The sequence below is a fragment of the Sphaeramia orbicularis genome, chromosome 16 (assembly GCF_902148855.1).
Source record: "Sphaeramia orbicularis chromosome 16, fSphaOr1.1, whole genome shotgun sequence".
Taxonomy (NCBI): Eukaryota; Metazoa; Chordata; class Actinopteri; order Kurtiformes; family Apogonidae; genus Sphaeramia; species Sphaeramia orbicularis.
In genome coordinates this window covers 21698677-21717324 of record NC_043972.1, presented here as the reverse complement: position 1 = coordinate 21717324, position 18648 = coordinate 21698677, and the positions used below count along the sequence as shown (strand labels likewise).

The following is an 18648-nucleotide window of genomic DNA, read 5'->3' as shown; positions in this document are numbered from 1 at the left end:
CAAACTCCACACAGAAAGGTCCCACCCCCCATCGACCGGTGTTGGAATCAAACCCAGGACCTTCTTGCTGTGAGGCATGAGTGCTATCCACTGCACCAACATGTCACCCTTATGTAGGTATTTTAAAGTTTAATTTTAGACGTATATTTTACTTATTTTTAAAAATTTGCCTTAGTTTTAGTTGATTTTAATGTATTCATTTATTTATTAGTTATTTATTCTATTGATATGGCTAATACGGGTCCTCAGTAACCAGTTTCGTTCTTTCTTTGTGATGGAATGACAAATAAACTCCTTTGAATCCTTTGAATGAGGTTCAGTACCTCTTGCCCACATTAACTTTAGATTTTGATTCTTTGTTTGCACCTTTTGCTTGTTTGTTGTGACATTTACAGCTCAAAATTGCAGAGCACTGACACAAGAGTTTCACTATGAATAACTTACATTTTCTGAATATTTGAAAAATAAAATGCTGCTAAGCCGGTTCTTGAAAAAGCATCTTTATTGAGTGGGGGAAAAAAGAAAACTTGCATTTATTTCAGTTATGATCCTTTTATTCTTCCAGTGGAATTGTTTGAAGCTGCAGGTCTCATGTTAAGTTAATATAAAAATAAAAGGAGCTTTAGAAAGCAGAAGCAGACCTGTTTCGTGATGAGCATCTAATGCATATAAAACATTATTTACGGCCTTCTGATTGGCCCACAGACTGAACAGGTGACATCAGTGCTGGTTGAAACATTCTTTTTGGACCAAACATGATGAAAATACAATCCATTCTTTTAGGAGCATCTCTTTCAAAGGTCATGTGATGTTCTCTATAAATTCAAGTCAAACCACCTGTGAGGTTTTGTCTTTTCACATCCTGTTTTGTTATTGTTCTTCCTCTTGGTGTAAACTCCCCCCTCTTCTTCTTCTTCCCTTTTCAGTCACCTCAGCGCTTCAGGATTGGCCTCCATGGTGTTTCCCCTCTGACTTTCCCTCCTCACTTTCGCTTTCTCAGGTGTTTTTATTTTTTCCTGTTTTTGTTCAGCCAGTGGTGCGTGTACTTTGGTAGCCTCTGGTCTTCTGCGACCTCAGCAGAGGTGTTTGCGTGTCCGTGTCTCGACATAAAACGGTCCGACTGACACCACGGAGACTACCTCGTGTCCATCCGTACACCAAACAATTCAGGAAACCCTGAGACGCTGACGTTAAGGCCTGAGGAGGAAAGAAAAAGAGGCATTAAACCACTAAGAATTAGAAAGTGACACCTTGTCTTTACATGTTCCATTTCTTTATCTACTGTCAACACATCCTGTCACAACCTGAATTATTTTATTGGTCTAATAAACCAGTAAAAACACACATCACTGAGCATCATCTTCCAACTGGGCTATGTGTTTCTTCAGGAAAAAGAAGGAAACACTAATGAAAAACAAAGTGTGATTTAAAAAAAATGTCACTTTTTTCAGTGGAGATGAGTTCTGCACCAGAGTCACCATGAAAGTGTCGAAAAAGCAGAAAAAACAAAACAAAACTTGTCATTAATGAGTCTTTATCTTGTATGTTCACTCATTACATTAAACTAATACCAAGTGATTTATCACCATTTGTTATATTATCTTTTGCATTTTTCCAGTGAAAATCAGTAAATTCACAGGTTATTATATCAAAAGACAAAACTGAAAGAAACATGACTTTTTCAGAAAAATATATAATAAATTCTACATAAAAACAGGGATTTTACAACCATTGTCATTTGCCAAAATGAATGAACCAATGTTTCAGAAGACAATGGTGTTTCCACGTTCTCTACAGAGACTATGGCTACATCTGAAAAAGACATCTGAAGCTGTTGAAAAGCTGAGAAACTGCATTTCACCCAAACTATTTCACTGTGTTGAAAGGATTAATGATTCAAAAGTTCTTAAACATTTTAGATCAGTAGATGCTTCAGATCAGAGAGGTGGAGGAGAGGAAAAGTAAAGGCCTGTTCACTTTTTTGACTTAAAACTCCAGTTCCTAAAATCTTAAAACATGTAACTAAATGCTGATATAACACGCTAAAATATAGTCTTTATTATTATTTATATTAATTTTCATTAAAAACAGTTACAAATCAATTGCATTCATACATCAAATATTTAACAAACATTTTTAATGCATGTGGGCCACAGAAAAATCCAGGTAAATTCTTTAAACCCTTTCAGAACATATCTGTATTTTTTAATTAAACCTGTTTGCACTAAATATTAAGACCGTTCACAGACTCAAGAAATAGTGACAAAAATCACACAACTTTTTCAAATCACAGATGACCTTAGATGACCTTTAACCTAGAGGTGTAGTGCAGACGTACCTGTAGTATGTAGAGGGTGACTCCGATTTTACCATGACTTCCAGAGGGCGCCACCAACAACAGAACGGCCAGAACCACAGCTGAAAAACAAGAAACCAGATACAGGCAGTCAGTCTGTCGCATCTGACTCTGTGGTCTATGGTGAGTGTGTTTCATGTGTTACTATGGTGACACATCACAGTCAGTCTCATCTGTTACCATGGTGATACATCACAGTCAGTCTCATCTGTTACCATGGTGTCACATCACAGTCAGTCTCATCTGTTACCATGGTGTCACATCAGCGTCTGTCTTATGTTACCATGGTGACACATCACAGCCAGTCTCATCTGTTACCATGGTGTCACATCAGAGTCTGTCTTATGTTACCATGGTGTCACATCACAGTCAGTCTCATCTGTTACCATGGTGTCACATCACAGTCAGTCTCATCTGTTACCATGGTGTCACATCAGAGTCTGTCTTATGTTGCCGTGGTGACACATCAGCGTCTGTCTCTTCTGTTGCCATGGTGACACATCAGTGTATGTCTCATCTGTTACCTTGGTGTCGAATCAGAATCTGTCTTATGTTACCATGGCAATGTGATGCAGATAGGGACACTCACCTGGGCCCCAGCAGAAGATGAAGATCACTGGGTACAAAATCATCCTCCAGTCCATCACACGGAAGGATGCCCGCTGCTGGTTGCCCAGGTAACCGTTACAGCTCACAACCCGACGGTAGATTCGACGGGCTTTTCCCATTAGCACCTGGTGGGGTTAAAGTTCATACAGCTGAGAATGGTAAGACTTGTATCAGGTGATGCTATGTGTCATGTCACTCCTAGTTGCATCATGTGACTCACCATGATGCCAATGAGGGTGAGGAGGAAGGACGTGAGGAAGATGGAGATGCAGTAGGTGCGAATGGCGCTGCAGGGTCCAACTTGCCGATGGTGGTGTGAGACTGAAAACACAGCTCCGGTGTGCATGAGCAGACACCTGTCAGTACAGGGCACCACAAGGGACAAAAAGGACAAATAAGCTTTGACCCTCAGGCCACTTTTGTACAGTTTCGTCTTTTTTTTTTACTTTGCTGATCATTACCACTGTGTTAGAGCTTTTATTTTTTATTTATTTAACCTTTATTTAACCAAGTAGGGCAATTGAGAACCAGTTCTCACTTACAATGATGACCTTATGGCATGAATTTCTGTAAGAATGTTTCTTTTTTGACAAATTTACTGAATCTAATGTCATTTACTCTTACAGATCTATTACAGACTAAAGACTGTTTTTTCACTGTCTAGGAACCCTCAAACCAAAAATGTACACACAAAAAACTACTTTAAAATCACCATTGTTTTTCTGTATAAATATCATAAACCACGTCAGCTCTGCTTAAAACTAACAAATGTTCAATAATATTCAGGATTTTAAGCCTTAAATTCCAGCCTGAATATGCGATGTCACCTGCTTTATTAAAAATATTAATAAGATATTTTCCATCTAATAATACTTGCATTATTTTATATTAGTCTTGGACATGTCAAAAATATGCAATAACGCTCATTTCCTTGCATGGGTAGCTTTTGTTTGGTGCAGGACTCATGGCAAAAAAATTACTCATTGACCACATTTTTAAAATTTCACCTAAAAATACTAACGAAACGAAATAAATGTTGTTGACATATCAACGACACAGCAACAGGGGCATCACATATTCAAATATTTAAAGGGTAAAAATCTTGAAAGTTATTGAACATTTGGTCGTTTTGAGCAGAGCTGAAATTCTTTAAGAGATGAATGCAGAAAAAATGTTGATATATGATGAGATTTTTTGTGCATATTTGGTCTCCACAGGGTCTCCAAAGGGTATTAGACAGATGTACAAGGATTAAGACAATATTTTCATGTAACATTTTCAGTCTAGTAAGAATGGTTTAATATTCCTCACACCATATCAATACAAAATGAGGTTCAGTTCACTTTGTACTTTTAATATCCAATACATTTAGTAAAAAGATGTGTTTATGTTGTCCAACTGACTCAATCCTGACTGTCTTCGGTTTCCTCACCTGTAGGGTTCACTGAAGTTGGCCTGACAGCGGCTGATGTCAGCTACAGCAAACACCGGAGTCATCAGCAGAACAGGGAATAGACTGAAAGAAAACATCAGCCAAAATAAACTAAATGAAATTTACAAAGACAAAAAAGTTTCAACATCTTCCCTCAACACTCACCACGACAGCAGTGCAGTGATTTTTCCTGCAGTACTCACTCTGTTAGAAAACTGAAGAAAAACACAAGAAAAAAGCATTGGAAGTCATTTCTCTTCTCTGATTGATTGATTAGTAATTAGGTATAATATTGCATATAGGCTTTAATTAATTTTTTTTTTCTGTTTTTACATAATGCACTATCAACCAAAAACTCATTTCTCTGTGAATATTAGAACTGTACGATAGCTCAATGATTTAATTTGAAGGAGCTGTTTATCATTTTGTTGAACATAAAGGTTTATTTTGCTGTAGTAGATGTACTTCAGCCAGATGTTTGTTAGTTTGCGAATGCGTACCCGTCCTGGATATCCGGTCATACAGGTGATGTATTTCTCTCTGATGCACGTGAACAGGTTCCACACGTAGTTCAGAGTGTAGAAGAATGAGGCCATGTACAAGATCTGCAGCACATCCAAACAGAGGAAGAACATGTTAAAATGTCAATGTAGATCCATCAGTCTTATGTGATAATCACAGGTCTAAACATAGAATAATTAATAGAATTAGAGACTGGTGATGGATTTTCACTCCTTCATCCTTTTATTGTTTGTTTATCCATACCCTAATTTATTTGTAGTGCTCTGAAAATGATCAAAAACACATCACTAAGCTTCGACATATTAACTGGACCACATGTTTCAGAACGCTAGCTTTAACTGAACCAAAACAACATCTTACAACTAGACAATTTCCACACGCGGAAATCGTGAGAGGGGCTCGGGGGTCGGGGGGGGGCGGGGGGGGGCGGCACGCCGTCGGTTCCATTCCGAGGTCGTTCACGACAACAGGTCCCGCTCGCGATCGCAAGGTCGCGTCCACGTCCAGGCACAAGCGGCGCACAGCCGAGGCAAATTTCCGGGACCGCTAGAGGGCGCTATGAATCGGATTCAATATCACTGTGTCATTTTGTTCGAGGCAGGAACAACATCAACCAGGTCAAGTTTGGTGCTGATCGGACAAAAAATGACCGAGTTACCGTGCAGGACCACTAGGTGGCAGTGCTCAGCCAGATTCAGTATTATTTCATTCCGGGAAGTACTAACATACACCAGGTCAAGTCTGGTGGAGATCGGACCAAAAATGACAGAGTTACCATGTGTGACCACTATGTGGAAGCATCAGTCTAATTTAGTATCATTTCATTTAAGGCTGAACTAGCATCAACCAGGTCAAGTTTGGTGGAGATCGGATAAAAAATGACAGAGTTACCATAGGTGACCACTAGGTGGCAGCATCAGTCTAATTTAGTATCATTTCATTCAGTCAGTATTTACAGCTGCCCCCCCTTCTTAAATTCTACCTCTACCCCTGTACCAATGGAATGTGACTCCAATGACCCTTAATGACCTGTCGTTGCCACAGTGACGTTCAGGCTGTTAGGGGGAGTGTGCTTGGAGTGTGCTCAGACTGCAGAGAGAAAGGCAGAAAGAGCTGTGGAATAGGTCCCAAACATCTGCTCATTACGGAAAAACCGTCAAAGATAGGTGAAAACTAAAATGATCATGACGGGCACGAAGACCTCAAGAACACACAGATGTGTTTTTCTTCCTTGTACTGAGAGAAATGTTAGAGTTACAGCAGTGGAAAAACAGTCAACTTATCAGGAAAACCACAATCTGTTTGTATTGATTTGAATAGGGGAAGAGGAGGGGATAGCCTCCATTCTACTGCCTGCCATTTCACTGTAGAAAGAGCTAGGTCTTCAAACTTAGGTTCATATGAAGCCCAGGAAGTGTGACTACATTTTTGGAAAGAATCATTTGCCTCCTATGTATCGTTTGGCCAGGAGGACCACATGTTTCAGAACGCTAGCTTTAACTGAACCAAAACAACATCTTACAATAAGGATGTCAAACTTATGGCCCGCAGGTCAAAACTAGCCTGCCAAAGGATCCAATCAGGCCTGTGGGATCAATTTGTGGAATGCAAAAATTACACTGAGGATGTTAACAGTTAAGGGTGTCAACATCATTTAAGTTCAGGGGCTACATACAGAACATTCATTCATTATCTGAACCCACTTTATCCTCACTAGGGTCATGGGGGTCACTGGAGCCCATCCCAGCTACTTATGGGCAAAGGTGGGGTACACCCTGGAAATGTCACCAGTTCATCGCAGGGCTGACATATAGAGACAAACAATCACTCTCACATTCACACATACAGACCAATTCATTCTCAAGCGGGTCGGACCAGTGAAATACTATCATAATGAACTATAAATAATGACTCTTCCAAAGTTTTCTCTTTGTTTTAGTGTAAAAAAGTAAAATTACAGGAAAATGTTTACATTTTAAAAGCTCTCCTTTAACCTGAACGAATACAGACAACCTGAAATGTCTTAAGAGAAGTAAGTGCTAAATTATTTGTGCATTTGTAGATCCACTGTGATCTTATTTACACATGTGCATTACATGTGTTGAGACATAAAAACTGAGACGTAAATAAATAGGTCTTTCACTTTTGATGATGAGGTTGAAACCAAGGAGGCAAAAGTCAATGCATTCTTTACTCAAGATATTTGCTCACCAAATATTCAGATGGTTCAACTTTTTACTGCAGGAAAAGTACAAAAGTACGAACTCTGAAAATGTTCTTAAAGAAGGAAAAAAGTAAAAGGTATATCTAAATTTCTAGTGGTTGTCACTATCAGTTTTCCATCTATTACCTGGCTCCTCTTGTTATAACTTTTACTTTACTGTAACTCTTATTCGTTATCTGCTAAGCTCTGTACATCAAGCGGTCAACTCCTCTATTTTTTAGCCAATTTTCTTCTTTCTAATGACATTTTAAAGCATTTCTCTTGCAGACGAATGTATGATTGTGTGTAAATGTTGTGTGTGCTTGGGATTGCACTGATGTTTTGTCACACAAATGAAGGTTCTAATGGATAAGTAAAGTTCTCTGAATTAAATTGTTCCATCAGTGAAATCATTCTTATTGTTATGAAGATGCACAGTGATGCAAAATAAAATAAAAAATAAATAATAGTCTTCCTCCAATGCATTAAAACTAAGGCTTCTTTTGAAAATATAAAGAGCAAAAAGTACAGATGTGTGTTAAAATGGGAGAAAGGGAAAAAAGGTACAGTGTCAGAAAAATAAACTCTAGAAGTACAGTAACCTGACAAAAAAACAATAACCTGAACTGAACTACCAGAAAACCAGAAGCACTTGTTGGTTTCTGTAAGGGATTATAAACATCCCACTCTTATTCTAAACATAAACCAAACATCATACAGTTCAAAGAATGGTAATATATTGAACTAATATGATTAATCAAGTTTTTCCTTTCTGAAAATTGTGCAAAAAGCATAAATGGAAAGACTGGGGTCTGCGTCTCCCTCTTCAACAAAAATTCAAAATATACTTTTGATCAAATTTAATTTCCATTCTATTTTAAGCATATGGTACGTTATTATGTGAGTGAATGGAAATCAAGCTCTGTTGTTTGGGTTTCAGGACGTTTTACTTTTGCTCCTTTTTAACCCATATTGGAATAGTTTTGATTTGACTGTTACCAGTAAAAGCCTTTTTGGACAACACCTATGAATAATACTTTATTAAAATAGTTTGACACTTTAAGTGTAAAACTAAACTCTGTGTCACTTCAATAGTGAAAAGCAACTCGTGATGAATGGAGTAAATAAACATCCTGTGAACCCATCGTGTCATGTTTACACTTGTTGAGCAGATGAAGATGAAACGGCAGATGACACTGGGTCGATGCCACCAAACAATAAATGTAGGTCAGGAATGTGTGTTCTGTCCATCTGTCTGTCCAGGCAGGGGTCTGTCCTGGTTCGGATGCTCTATTTCATCCCAGACTGACCCAGATCAGGATCGGTTCTGGACCAGACATCCCAAAAATACCGGGACAGGATGGATGTAACCAGCCTGTTTACTGTCAAACAAGGGCAGTGCTGATTTCTAAGTGGGTGATGCTCTACCTTTAGGCTGTGGGTGACCAGAGCAGAGGTGGTAAAATCTACACATAGTTTCCTACATAGAAGCACAGATACTGGTGTAAAAGTAGGAGTACTTATTCATTGTGATTTTATAGTTTTCTGATTCCATATTGGCTCCATATGGAATTACAGTTTTTTCAACAGAGTACGCATTGAGTTGAGTTCTCTGGTTATATGGCTTAGCAGTTAGGATTCCTGGTTTTCACCCAGGTGACCTGGGTTCAACTCCAGGTATGGGAATGTAAAGGTTTAGGTCAGGGGTGTCAAACTCAGATTCTTGAGGGCCAGTATCCTGCATTTTTCAGATGTTTCCCTCTTCCAGCACACCTGACGGTCATTATCAGGCTTCTGCAGAGCTTGATGATAGGCTTATCATTTGAATCAGGTGTGTTAGAAGAAGGAAACATCTAAAAAATGCAGGATACCAGCCCTCGAGGATCTGAGTTTGACACCCCTGGTTTAGGTTCATGCAAAGACACTAAAGTGCCTCTTAAATCTGTTTTCTGAGTCCAGGTTAACCCACCTCTATTCAGGTTTTTATTTAAAGCACCAATCATACTATACGATTTCCTCAAGGCACTTCATGAATTCAGATGAAGCTCTTAAAGAGACACACAGGAAATCCACCAATTCCTTGGGGAAAGAATAAATCCCATTTCTTTTAAAATGTGAGACCCACTTCTCAGCGTCTCATATGGTCTAGCAGTTAGGATTCCTGGTTTTCACCCTAAAAGGTGACAGATACCGAACAACACAGTCTGGACAAAGAAGATGGACTGATAGAAGGATGGAAGAAGGCATTCATGTTGAACAGGACAGACTCTCAACACAAGAGGAAATGGAGGTCTGTAGGAGCAGATAATACAGTCCTGACATCCCCCCAAAGCTTCACACCTTGATTGTTTATTGATGAGCCCTCTCTGTGGCATTGATGATGACTGTTTCAACACTCCACAGGTCCCATATGGTCTAGTGGTTAGGATTCTGGTATTCACCCAGGTGGCCTGGGTTCATATGGGAACATATTCTTTATATAATTTAAATAATGACACAAGCTCATTAGTGATGAGTTTGCATACAGCTTTAGATCAAGCTCTGCCAAACAACAATCATCTACGGCACAGTATGGGCAGAGAAGAGTGACACCCATGTTGAACTCAACAAATCCTCAGGAGGAGGAGGTTTCAAATACTGGACAACACAATCCCAACATCCCTGGTTATCAGACTTGCTGTCAAATCAACACCCAGTTCTGCATGAAGGAAACATCTCCTGACATTCTCTGAGTAACCACCCATTCTGTGAGGTTGATGATAAACCCTTACGAATGTGTCCCATGTGTGTCCTATGTTTACTGTTGTGTTACAGGATGGTTTGACTGCTTCCTCCAGACACTCCCAACAGTCACATGACTTTCAGTGGGCAACAACTCTCCCTGATACCTGTTAGAACTGAAGAAACCTCTCCTCAAGAACCAAAATATGTTTGACCACCTTTTACTTAAACCCTTGACAGAGGTCTAGCAGTTCCTAGTGTGGGAGAAAATAATTTAAGCGATTTAAATGAAGAGAATCAACAATGCAAGCTCTTTAGCAGACAGGTAAGAGATTCAACAACACAGTCTATGTCTGTAAGTGACATGTAACAAATATATAGGGATAAGAATTCATGAATTTCAGTGTTTAGCGACCCTCTCTGTTGGGTCATTGATACCTGATAGAACTGAACACTTTCATCAGGAAACAAAAGATACTGACGATCTTCCAGTAAACTGTTTCTTACAGGTCCCATATGGTCTAGCAGTTAGGATTCCTGGTTTTCACCCAGGTGGCCCAGGTTCGACTCCCAATATAGGAAAACCTCTTTAGGTTTCCTTAAGTGGATGAAGATCAAAAGAATAAAACAAACCTTTAAAGAAGTTAGTTATTAACCCCAAGACATATACATGTATCTTATGAATTCAATCTGATCACTCATTGTAAATCACCTAAATAGAGTTTTTCCCATACCGGGAGTCGAACCCGGGCCGCCTGGGTGAAAACCAGGAATCCTAACCGCTAGACCATATGGGACCCTCAGAACAGTACTTGGGAGAAGATAGTGAAACATCTTTAGGTGATTAAAGCGCTTTACATTGACTGATGTGTGAGTGATGACTTGGAGTGTTTTATAAATTAGTCCAAAGGTGAATTAAAGACAGACTGAAACCATCATTTCAGAGCAGAGAAAACAATGATTTACAAAATTAATATCAAATTGTTCTACCTTTTTCCTGCCCTCGAGTGGTGAGATACAACTGGATTCACCTTTAAGCAGATTGACTTATTTAGATTCATGTATGTGTGTTATGTTTAGGGTTAATTACTTTATGAACAGCTTTGTGTTACTGTTAACATCTTTCTCCACTTAAAATGACCTAAATAGCTTTTCCCATACCGGGAGTTGAACCCGGGCCGCCTGGGTGAAAACCAGGAATCCTAACCGCTAGACCATATGGGACCTACTCAGGTTTCAAACCAACACAGCAATAACTCGTGCTACAGTAAGAGTTTAATCAATAACATTGTGACCTATGAACAAGGCATATCTATCTGTGACAAGGGTTGTTTTGTTTCACTGAGCTGTGATATTTGCAATTAAAATCGTTATTTGGGTAAAATTATATGTCACCACACAGCAGCTTCAAAGTGCATTTATTCTAAATGTAATGAAAAATATTAGTATGCGCAAAATATTGTATTGTTATTTAGTGACAAGTATCATTATCTGTAGGCTTCTGATTTTCAAAACATACCTTGCTAAGCAATTTTTTCCTTTTTCTTTTTTGCTATATTTGGAAAGGCAATCACATGAAATCATTGCTAATTTGCATGTGTATTTAGACATCTAATTTTAACCTCATGTTTTTGTTTGATATAAGGATACGTGTTCTCATACAGGGAATCAAACCTAGTAATCCAAACCACTACAGCATATGGGACCTGGCAGCAACTAGACTGAAATGTATTTGGATAGGGTGGTTAGGTTTAGGAAATGATCATGGTGTGGGTTAGAATATATGTTTACACTAATACCATTATAAATTGTGAATTGCTACTTTAAATGACATGAAACATCCATCCTCCACACCCTGAGATGGTGGGAGGACCCTAACTCACATTTTCATCTTTACCACAGTATGGCTGTTACAGATCTGAACCATTATAAACACTGTGGGGTTTTTTTGCAGAGATGTTCAACATAAAGTGAGAGGAAGTGTTTTTAAAATCAGGTTCAACCAATTTTGCTGCTAATTGTTGAATGGAATTTTGTTTTGTATGTACGTGTTTGTGTGTGTGTGTGTGCGCATGCGTGTGTGTGTGTGCGTGTGTGTGGTAAAATGCACCGATGCTTTCAATTTCAGTTGGATGTTTGAGGAGGAAGTGCTGATTTTCCATTGTATATAAATCCAGGTTTAGGAGTGTTTTAGGTTCCTCATTTTTACCTGTTTAGGGAAATGTGGAAGTTTGTTTTGAACAGAACGAAATGTCACCACACATTCAATTCTAATCGGAAAATTTTCACTTTTTTTAAGGAAACACAAATCCATGGGTCAGAAGGTTAAGACATCTAGATATTAATTTCTGAATGAGCAGATGTCAGGTCATTAATATAAATACTAAATGAAAGAGGACCCTAGATTGTACCTTTGGGGACCCTGACAGTACATTGGACTTCTCAAAGACAAGATAGAGCTGTTTTATCTTATCTTATCTTAACTTATCTTATCTTATCTTTTAGATTTTGTTTACCTCTTAAGAAGTATGAACTTGCAGAATTATTTAAACCTATTTAAGTGTTTCATAAATGTACTTTAATAACATTTTCAGGAATCTGAATGTTATTTCTGTATTTATTTTCCTGATTACTTTTACTTTTTAAATTTACTGTCTACATTATAACAAAAATGTCAGTCCTTTCTGCTCTATGAATTTTCAAAACAGGATTTTAGGTTGTTTTTAATGAATCTGAAGTACCATTACTTTTATGTTGCGTCACTGGATGTTCACAAAAATACAGTCCTATAGTTAACATGTTATTGCATATCACATATGGCAGAAATAGCAATGTAAATGATGTAACAAGACAACTTGAGTATCTACTACTCCTGGAGTAAAAAAAAAAAATATGTGGACTATTGCCTTCTCTTCTCCACAGTGCATTTTTGTTGTTGTTACTGTTTATTTTTCTTACCTATTTGATCTATTTTGCCTTTTCCACACTCTTTTTTTAACCTGTTCCACATATTCAAATGACATGCTTCTCATGTGTTTTGCCAGTGTTTTCTTACCTCTTCGATGATGTGCAGGTGGTAGCATAGAGTGTTGAGGATGTTGCAGCGTTCAGAATATAGAGCAGCCCCGATTAACCAACAGAGAGCAAGCAATAGGTCAGACACACTGAGGAGAAACAGAGGCTGCAGCTGGAAAACAACAGCACAGGAGGGATTTAGATAACATATACATGCAGCAAAGAATAAAAATAATAAACTGTATTTATTGTATAAAAACACAGTATGTGTCTGACCTCTGGCGTTCGGCTCAGTCTCTGTAGCATCACACAGACGATAATAGACCCTGAACCCAAAACACTGTAAAACACACAACAAACATCCATCACGCATGGATTTAATTGATCTCTGTTCATTCTCATAGGCAAACATAAAAAACGGATTACAGAGAAAATGAGGATGGAATGAAATAATCAGAGGCTGAGTGAATTAAAGTTAGTTTTAGCTGTTATGTTTCATTGTAATTATTATTAACAAATTAATTGTTGGAGATCTTTGCTTATATGCTTAAGTTAATATATGTAATTCAAACTAAAAGTAGATAGTCATGATACTTTTCAATAAAATCAAAACTAAACAAGTGGTGTCAAGCTCAACAGACCCCACCCCTCACACATATTTTGTCCATTATAAGTAAATGGGAAGATTTTTAAAAATCATACAATATTTGAAGTTTGACCTACTGTTCCCAAAATGTAATCACATCTATTCTGGGTCACTGGCAATCTATAAACCCAGTTTGGTATGAATTGAACCAATAGTTTTGCTGCTAAAGTGTTAACAAACAAAGAAGCAAAGAAGCCAAACCAAAAACAATACCCCTTGCCTTCCCTTTGGGAGGCGGGGTAATAAAAACAATACAGAACGAGGAAAACAAACTGGGGAGAATTCAAGGTAAAATCAGTGAATATTTCCCCTGTGCTTTCTATAAAACTTCCTCCAAAAAACAATAATCTAACAAGAAGATTGAACAGTAACAGCCTAGTTGCATGTTGGTAGTCAGTGGTTTGGCCATGCACACTTTTATTTGACCCTTTTCAGCTTCTGTAACTTAAAGTTTTCCTGAAAAAAATAAATAAATAAATAAAAATCAAACTAAAACTAAAGAAATGGTCATCTAAAACTAGTTAGTTCATCTAAATAAAATAACTCAAAGTGAAATCAAAAATTAAACTGATAATTTCAATTGAAAATAAATGACACCATAAAATCATGGAGCATGCTTCAGGTGTTTACTACAACACTCTGCACCAAAGTAGGACTAAAAAACAAACTCTAATCAGATGATTTCACACTGACTTCATCTATTGTGTGAATGCTGTGACCTCTGACCCACTCCCTTCCATTCGCCTGCAGAGAACATGACCCAGAATCAGAGGCCGACACAGCCAAGTACAACAAGGACATTTAAGGTAAAAAAAAAAAAAAAAAAAGAAAAAAAAAACGCCTGACAACAAAGGCTTGTAGGACAGTGAAGTATATGATGTGTTTACTGACCTGAGAAGAGCCATGATGAGTTGAATCCACCTCACAGCTTCATATACCTGTAAACAGAGCAGAGTGGAAATAAGATCACTGTTGAAAGAGAAAGAGTGGAAATAGAAAAGCTGACAAGAAACTGAGAAATGCTGGTAAAACCCAAAAACTGTCTCCACTGTGTTGGATCTATCCACAGCTCAATGGACGCAAAAACAGGTCGTATTCCAGGAGCTGAAGGTTGAGGACTCCAAATTTTTCTCTTTGTTTAAGGGAAAAAAGTTTAATTATAGTATGAAAATGTTTACGTTTACAAACTATCTTTTAACAATAAAATATGAATAACCTGAAAAACCATGTACAACTACAACAGTAAGAGCAATTATAACAATATCATGTCTCTGCTTATCATTTACAAATATATCATAGAAGACACACAATATTTAGTAACAGCCATAATATAATTAAAATGGCACTTATTTTTCTTGAAACATTTCAGAATTTTACATGGTTGTTCAGGTTATTTTATTGTGAAAGGATAATTTCTAAATGTAAATATTTTCATAATGTAATTTTATGTTTCCATATTTAACCATGAATATTTGTAGTTGTCATTATTTATAGGTTATTATGTTATTACAATGCTGTCCATAAAGTTGGAATAAAATATTTTTACCTATTGTCATGAAATGATTGTGACAGTGTGATTTATTCTTGATAGATAAAAGTGTAAGTGGGACTCTGAATGTAATCCTCACATCTGGTCAAAGGTGATTATTGATGTGTATAAATATAAATAAAAAGAGGAATGTGTTTGAAAACAAAATAATTCCAATTTTATGGGTAACAGTGTGTTTTTACTAGTCCAGCCCACTTGAGATCAAATGGGTCTGTATGTGGCTTCTGAACTAAAATGAGTTTGACACCCTTGACATTGACAAATTCATCCCACGGCCCGGACTGTCCCCTTTGGCGGACCAGTGTGGACACCTCTGACCCAGCGCAATGGTTCACTACCCAGAAACCCCAAATGTTATCAAAACATTCAACTAGAACATTTAAGCAGGCATTCTGAATGTACCTGTTTCTTGCTGTTGTACACAATAGCACCCCTTGTGTCACAAAACGTCTGACAGTTAATACAACCAAAGGTTAGCTCAGCAGATAAGAAGTGGCAGGTTTCTGTATTTGGTTGCTTTGGTGATTCCTGCCACTTCTGACAGTGAAGCTCATGTCATTTCCAGGTCCAAAAAAGTCAATTACCAGCACAGCACAGACATTTCAACTTCTTTCCTAAATGAGGCACCAGTCAGGTTTGAGAAGGAGCTAAACTTAAGTAAACCTAATACAGTCGTCAGTGCACTGTTCAAGAGAGACTCTTTATTGGATTTGAAGAAACATCTGCTGTGATTTATTATTGGGTTCAATGGGATGAAGCTGATGTCATTTTCAGGTTCATTCTGTAAGTCACTGGGTTTTGTTGCCACATTGTCAGAAAGAAGAAAAATTCAGCTACATGTGTGGTAAATGGTAGTTTTAAAAGAAAAGAATGAATTTGAAGTCTGGTTTCTACTCTAAGCCCTTGTAGATTATTGTCACACATTTATCTCAGTATTCCACTGTTTCTATAATGAGGTGCTGCTCAACACTCTTTGTGAATATACTGTACATGTTACCTGGTTTCTATGATCCCTGATGGTCATGGATCAGGTTCAGTACCCTGTTTCAGTAAAGGTGTTATTTATTTAATGACATTCTACTGAGTTTGAATGATGATCAGCTATTGAATGATCAATAGCTGCAAAAATAGAATTATCTACATACCTGAGGTTGAAAAATCTGTTTAATTACTTATGCTATTAAGCCAATTATCCCTAATGTTACCAATTTGCATCAGAGCTCTTGTTTGTGCTATTTTCAAATATCAATCTGCACTTAATTTAGCATTTGCTTGACAGCATTAATACAGTTTTTTTAATATGTAATTGTAAATACATTTGTTAAAGCATGTTGAAGTAATGCAGCTCCACAGAGGTTTGCATGAGAACACGTTTAACTGAGTATAAATTTACATGAGACTAATGAGTTTAGAGTTGAGTATTATATTATTATATATTAAACCAAGTGGCATTTACATGCTATTAAAATATGAACAATTATCTCTTGTTTTGAGTTTCAGCTCCAAAAGTAGAAGTAGCCTAGATGTGAAGTGAAACAAACGGCTGTCAGCAGGAGGAGATATCAGACGGATTCTGTCCAGCTGAGTAAAGGTGGGACTAATGAACAGACAATAGACTCTCAGTTAATACAATAAGGCTGTTTGCAGATGTGGAGAATGAAAGTGTAAAAATAGTGAAGTGATGTAGGCGCGACATGAAACCCCCAGAGTGAGTTCAGAAAATCACTCTGACAGAAACAGATACAGGTCTTGGCTGTATGGTTATTAGTGGAAAACTTCAGCGATTACTGCACTGATAAACTCATGACACTAACTGACGCATCAGTTTACAGAAAACAATTTGCACACAGTCAATTCATAACTAAAAGCTGCATTTAAGTTCATTTTTGTTCATTCTGTTGATTATTTTGATCAGTACTGTTCATTCTATTCATTATTTTAGATCATTTTTTTATCATTAAACTGATTACTTTGTTCATTTTTGCTATTTTTGTAACTTTTTTAATTTTTCTTCAATTAAGTTGATTATTTTGTTCATTTTTCTGTTCAGTTTGTGGATTATTTTGGTAATTTTATTTAAGACAGTGCCTGAGAAAACAGGAAAAACTGCAATATGGATAGGCTATCACATGCTGTCAATTCAAAGAAGGACTTTAAAAAAAAAAATCATTTCAATGTGTGATCACAGTTGACTGCATATATTAACTTATTTATCAATAAAAAACATTAAAAATGGGTGTAATTTTCTACAAAAATTCCATTCTATAAAAAGTAATAGTTGACTGCATATATTCACTTATTTATCAATAAAAACATTAAATATGGGTGTAATTTTCTACAAAAATTCCATTCTATAAAAAGTAATAGTTTTTAGTTCACGTGTTTCACTTCTCAATCTGGTTTTATATCTGATTCCTCTCATAAGGAACTGAGCTGAAATCTCTGCTTTCATTCTGTTTATCACATATATCCAGACAGCACATGTTCTTACTATTTTACAGATTGCAGCACATGTTAAATATCATGCACAGCATAATCATGACTCCACACAGATCTTAGCTTCCCACTGGTGACATATTTGTTTTTTAAAAAATTCCTCTTTATAGAATGTCAGAAAATGAAAAACATACACAAACTGTTTTTATATATATATATATATATATATATATATATATATATGTGTGTGTGTGTGTGTGTGTGTAACAGAAACATCAACTGCGCAACTGAAAATGCCGTAAATTCTGCAGGTTTTGACTCACATCAGTCCAGTCCTGAGCTCTGGTCGTGTTCGTCTCTGAGTTGTTGGTAAAAATGTCTTGCGGTGTTTCTGCGTCCAACATCATGACAACTCACAGGTGACTTTAAAAAAATATTAAAAAGTTCAGCTCAGCCTGAAACAGTCACATAAACTGTCAGAGAAGCAGAATGTTGAATAACCAGCAGCAGTCTCCTCTTTTCTCTGCAGCTCATCACGCATCACTGGGCTCATTTACTCACTATGACTCCACCCACAATTACTACAGCCCCGCCCTCAGACACACTGGCCACACCCCTTGTCATTCGCTTCTGATCAGCTTGTTGATTCTACTCTGACGCCACCCTCAGGACAAACACTTCAAATCAACATCTATTACTCTGTTTAATCCTCATCACTGTAACAAAGAAGTACAATATTCATCAAGCATTTTTGCTTTGGAAAAATTTAGTTTTTCTTGCATAAACCCCTGACGTGAACTATTGAAATACTGAATGTGCCAACACCTGCACATTTTATTTAATTTTACTCAACAGAATAAAATAAACAGATCAATAGAAATACAAACCTAGAATTAACCTGCTCCCATTAGTGTTAAGTGCATTTTCACAACATTTAAACAGCTATATTGTGTGTTTTACAAGATTTTACCTGTAGTTTTAATTCTCAGATGATAGATGTGTTTTTCTTGTTATTGATTATTTTGTTATAATGACAATGCTCGATGATGTTTGCATTTAATTTAATGTAAGCGGTGTGTCAGGTGAGAAGGATAGGCAAAAAATAGGCTTCTGCTTCTGGCCTATTCCTTTTTTTGGTTGTTGTATTTATTGTGGTTGA

General features: G+C 37.1%; 1 protein-coding gene and 2 non-coding genes across 3 annotated transcripts; all 3 read right to left on the bottom strand.

The window, feature by feature from the left end:
- Nucleotides 1–484: 484 nt before the first annotated feature.
- tmem116 (transmembrane protein 116) lies at nt 485–18013 on the bottom strand. The gene is made up of 11 exons (XM_030157856.1): nt 17813–18013; nt 14396–14442; nt 13135–13198; nt 12899–13030; nt 4898–5002; nt 4563–4612; nt 4398–4481; nt 3186–3321; nt 2946–3090; nt 2339–2418; nt 485–1197 (listed from the first exon to the last, which is right to left on the bottom strand). Exons 1-11 carry the CDS (start codon nt 17894–17896, stop codon nt 1027–1029), a joined length of 1098 nt encoding a protein of 365 aa, XP_030013716.1. The 5' UTR covers nt 17897–18013; the 3' UTR covers nt 485–1026.
- trnae-uuc (transfer RNA glutamic acid (anticodon UUC)) lies at nt 10569–10640 on the bottom strand. The gene has a single exon. It is a non-coding gene; the product is annotated as a tRNA-Glu (tRNA).
- On the bottom strand, nt 10996–11067 carry trnae-uuc (transfer RNA glutamic acid (anticodon UUC)). The gene has a single exon. It is a non-coding gene; the product is annotated as a tRNA-Glu (tRNA).
- Nucleotides 18014–18648: the final 635 nt, after the last annotated feature.

Excerpts from the sequence above, each read along its gene's own strand:
- tmem116 (XM_030157856.1), bottom strand. The coding sequence starts at position 17,896 with ATGATGTTGGACGCAGAAACACCGCAAGACATTTTTACCAACAACTCA. Across the intron at positions 4,613-4,897 it reads TGACCGGATATCCAGGACGG|TTTTCTAACAGAGTGAGTAC; the intron begins GTACGCATTCGC and ends GTTTTTCTTCAG. Across the intron at positions 2,419-2,945 it reads CATCTTCTGCTGGGGCCCAG|CTGTGGTTCTGGCCGTTCTG; the intron begins GTGAGTGTCCCT and ends CTTGTTTTTCAG.